The sequence below is a fragment of the Penaeus vannamei genome, chromosome 20 (assembly GCF_042767895.1).
Source record: "Penaeus vannamei isolate JL-2024 chromosome 20, ASM4276789v1, whole genome shotgun sequence".
Lineage (NCBI taxonomy): Eukaryota > Metazoa > Arthropoda > Malacostraca > Decapoda > Penaeidae > Penaeus > Penaeus vannamei.
In genome coordinates, this window is record NC_091568.1 from 10,999,646 (window position 1) to 11,004,645 (window position 5,000).

At 26.3% G+C, this 5,000-nt stretch overlaps 1 protein-coding gene across 1 annotated transcript in view; it reads left to right on the forward strand.

Annotated features, from left to right (window-relative positions):
• LOC113803833 (spondin-1) overlaps positions 1–5,000 on the forward strand; it is a gene marked incomplete in the record, with an annotated part of 519,699 nt that overhangs the window by 506,343 nt on the left and 8,356 nt on the right. The window contains 2 exon segments of the mRNA XM_070134990.1: positions 1–190; positions 2,548–2,619. The exon segment at positions 1–190 is cut by the window's left edge and continues 1 nt beyond it. Coding sequence (XP_069991091.1) covers positions 1–190; positions 2,548–2,575 — 218 coding nt within the window.

Genomic DNA, 5,000 nt, shown 5'->3' on the forward strand with positions numbered 1-5,000 from the left:
TCGACTGCGTAATGGGCGAATGGGGCCCGTGGTCACCCTGCACCCATTCGTGCGGTTCCGAAGCGCTACAGCAGCGTTCTCGCACCGTGATCGCCGAACCGAGGAACGGGGGAACGGCGTGTGAAGATCGCTTGCAACGCCGCTATTGCACGCTGCCTCCCTGCCCTCACCCTAGGTATGTAGACTTCAGGTACGTAAAACTGCTTTTTTTTTCTTTATTTTATTCTTGGTGTTTTGTGTGTTGGGGTATGTTGGTGGGTTTGAATGTGTATGTTGGTGTGTGTAGACTTCAGGTACGTAAAACTGCTTTTTTTTTCTTTGTTTTATTCTTGGTGTTTTGTATGTTGGGGTATGTTGGTGTGTGTTGGATGTGTAGATTTGGATGTGTATGTTGGTGTGTGTTGGGTATGTAGACTTCAGGTACGTAAAACTGCTTTTTTTCTTTATTTTATTCTTGGTGTTTTGTATGTTGGGGTATGTTGGTGGGTTTGTATGTGTATGTTGGTGTGTGTTGGGTATGTAGACTTCAGGTACGTAAAACTGCTTTTTTTTTTCTTTATTTTATTCTTGGTGTTGTGTATGTTGGGGTATGTTGGTGGGTTTGAATGTGTATGTTGGTGTGTGTTGGGTATGTAGATTTCAGGTCCGTGATGCTTTTTTTCATTTTATTCTTGGTGTTTTGTATGTTGGGGTATGTTGGGGTATGTTGGTGGGTTTGTATGTGCATGTTGGTGTGTGTTGGGTATGTAGATTTCAGGTCCTTGATGCTTTTTTTTTTCTTTTTTTCTATTGGTGTTTTGTATGTAGGGGTATGTTGGGGCATGTTGGTGGGTTTGTATGTGTATTGGTGTATGTTGGGTATGTAGATTCCAGGTGTTTTGTGTTCAGGCTGGGGTATGTTGAGGTGTGTTGGGTATGTAGTGTATGTACGTGTATGTTGGGTATAGCACGCTGCCCCCGTGCCCCTACCGTGTTTTTTTAAATCTTATCATGGTTGGTGTTTATATGTTGGTCTGTGTTGGTTTATGTTGGGTATGCTCGGTCATGTTGGTGTATGTTGAAAAATGTTCCATTATGATAGATATGCCCGATATGTCGCTGCACGTTGGGTATATTGGGTTATGTTGATTAATTCCTTATCATGCCCGCGTATGTGTGTTTTTAACCCTCATTTGACCTCCTTATCGCATGGTATATGTTTTAGGATATTGTTTATCTTCTTCGTTTTATGTTTACTTTAATTCATTCAGTAAAATAGAACAGAAAAATAAAACAAAATTAACTATTTCAATTTGCTTTTATGCTATCGTCTTCGGTTAAGATTTGAATATTAACCGAATTTAGTTTTTATTCAGTCTTATTTTTCCTAAATTACATTCGAATCTCCTTCAGGATTCTCAAACATTTTTTCTATGAAGTCATTTCAATAGTATCAATCAAATCGTACAATATATATATATATATATATATATATATATATATATATATATATATATATATATATATATATATACATACATACACACACACATATATATATATATATATATATATATATATATATATATATATATATATATATATATATATATATATATATATATATATATATATATATATATATATATATATATATATATATATAATTTATCAATGGATATACATTATTTGTGTATAGAATGATAAATATATTGTTGATAACGCTAATGATTACGGGTATTCTGATAACAGATGTGATGATAATAAAGATAGTAATAATGATAAATGTAAAGATAATGTTGCAGATATAATAACAATAGCAGTGATGATAATGATAGTGATAATAATAATAATGGCCATAATATTGATAATAATGATAATATTTTTTCGCATATACATATGGAATTAAGGGCATTAGATTCCAGATTTCTTTAAAATACCCATTATCATTTTAATCACGGCATAGTTTAACATTATTTTCTAGTTATTTTTATATCATCATTCACCTTCTTTTTAATACGGGTTGTCAGTCGGAAATGTTGCATGTAAAAAGTGTTGGTTGTAGTTCAGTTACGCAATTTCCTAATGCTGTTTTGTTGTTGTTGTTGTTGTTGTTTTTTCAACTGGACGATTTTTTAACTATATATCTGTCTGTTGCTTAGTATATGTATGTGTTTATTTATGTATGTGTGCGTATGCGTGTGTGGGAAGGGGGTACACCTCGTTATGTGTTCGTCTATTTACTTCTTTTTCACTTTATCTACTCTTGTCTTTTTATCGTCCTTTTTATAAGCTTATAGGTTCATCTACATGTTGCTTTCTGTGTTCCGCACTTTCCTTGAATTTCGCCCCTAACGCCTTAGTCCATACAGCTTAAAATACCTTAACCGCTTTGAATTATATCCACCCTGCTGCATAAGTGCTCTGTAATAGATTTTCAAATGAAACGTGTTTGCGTTTGTTTATATATAACAAGTTTTTTTTTCTCTCCTTCTCCAAGATCTGTTCATTTGTTTTATTTTCTTAAAAAGAAGTCCTACATTTTCTTTTCCTGGTGCTATTTTACAGGTCCATACCATGGAGTATAAAGTATTAAATAAAAGGGAAAAAATGAGATGTCATACAGGAGGAATTAGCAAAGTAAGTTTACCTTCTAACAGTTAAAACTAAAAGAATAAATAAATAAATCACAAACCAATTAAACATTGCCTTAAACTCCGATGTAAATATAAATAAATAAACTAAAGAGAGGATAAACTTATGTAAATGTAAAGGATAAACAATGTAAATATACGAGGACCGAAATAACTACACGTGTCCTTGAATTATGTATACAAAACACTCCTAAGAATTGGATCCCACACCCCATGATCCCTCAGTTGTTTATACTTCCCCGTAAAAAAAGGAATGATGAATGTACTATAATGATAATGATGATAAAGATAAATTGATATTATTATTATTGTTATTATAATTATTATTATTGTCATCATCATCATTATCATTATTATCATTATTATCATCAAAATCATTATTGTAATCGTTATTACCATTGTTATCATCAATATCATTATTATTATCATTATTATCATTCCCATCATTATTGTTGTATTTGTTTTGTTGTTGATATCATCATCATTACTACTACTACTATTACGATTGTTATCATAATCATTTAATTATATATAACAAAAATGATAATGACGATAATAATGATGGTAATAATAACGATAATAATGATGAGCATGATAGCACTGATAATGATAATAATTATAAAAATAATGATAGATAAGAATTATAATAATAATAATGATAATAATAATAATAGTAATAATATTAATAACAATAATAATAATAATGATAATGATGATAATAATAATGATAGTAATAGTAATAGTAATAGTAATAATAATAATAACAGTAATAGTAGCAATAGTAATAATAATGCTAATAATGATAATAATAATGATAATAATAATAATATTAATAATAATAATAATAATAATAATAATAATAATAATAATAATAATAATAGTAATGCTGAAGATAATTACAGTAATGAGAATAACGATAATGATAAAATACAATCAATGTTAGTGATAATAATAATGATAAAAGTGATAATAATAATAATGATAATAATAATAATAATGATAATAACGACTATGATAATGATAATCATAATGATATTGATAATGATAACTGAAATAACAATGATGATATTAATGATAAAACGAAAATACTGTCAATGATAATAATAACAGCAATGACATTAATCATGTTGGCAATAATAATAATAATAATAATAATAATAATGATAATGATAATATCAATAATGATGATGACGATAATGATTATAATAATAAGTATAATGATAATAACAATCATAATAATAATGATAATAATAATAATAAAAATATTGATAATAATAATGATAATGACTATAACAATAATGATTATGGTAAAAATTACAATAGTAGGGACAGTAATGATGACGATAGTGATGATGTTAACAGTGATATCAAAAACAATAAGGATAATAATAGTAATGATAAAAACAATAACAAGACCTGCTAATGATAATGATAACAGAAGTTATACAAATGATAGTAATTATGTTCATGATAAGAGTAATAGTAACGATGATAGTAATAATGACGATAATGATAGTAATACTTATGATAATAATGGTAATAATGATGATAATAATAATAATAATAATTGTATCAATAATAACAATAACAATGATAATTTTCTTAATAATAAGAGCAATGATAATGATACAAATGCAAATGACAATAATAATAATGATAATAATAATTATTATTATTATAATAATAATGATAATAATGAGGATGATAATAATAATAATGATAATAATAATTATTATTATTATAATAATAATGATAATGATGATGATAATAATAGTAATAATGATAATAATAATAATTAGTATTATTATTATAATGATAATAATGATGATAATAATAATAATAACAATAATAATAATAATAATAATAATAATAATAATAATAATGATAATGATAATAATAATGATAATAATAACAATAATAATACAAATTATCCTAATAATGATAAGGATAATAATAATGGCAATATCACTAATTAATAACAATGATAAGCATTATTACTATCATCATTCTCATTATCATCATCTTTTTTATTCTAATCATCATTACTAGTAGTAGCAGTAGGAGTAGAATGATTATCATTATTACTATTATCACTATCATCATTATCATTATACTTTCTATTATATTTATTATCATCATTAATATCATTATTTTTGTTATTTTTGCTGTTATCATTATCATTGTTATTGTCATTGATATCCTTATTATCAGTATCGTTATTATCATAATTAATATTGCTATCATCATTATTAGTATCATTATTATCATTAACTTTATTGCTGTTGTTGTTATTAGCATTATTGTTTTTGTTATTGTTAACATTATCATTATTATTATTATTATTATTATTATTATTATTATTATTAT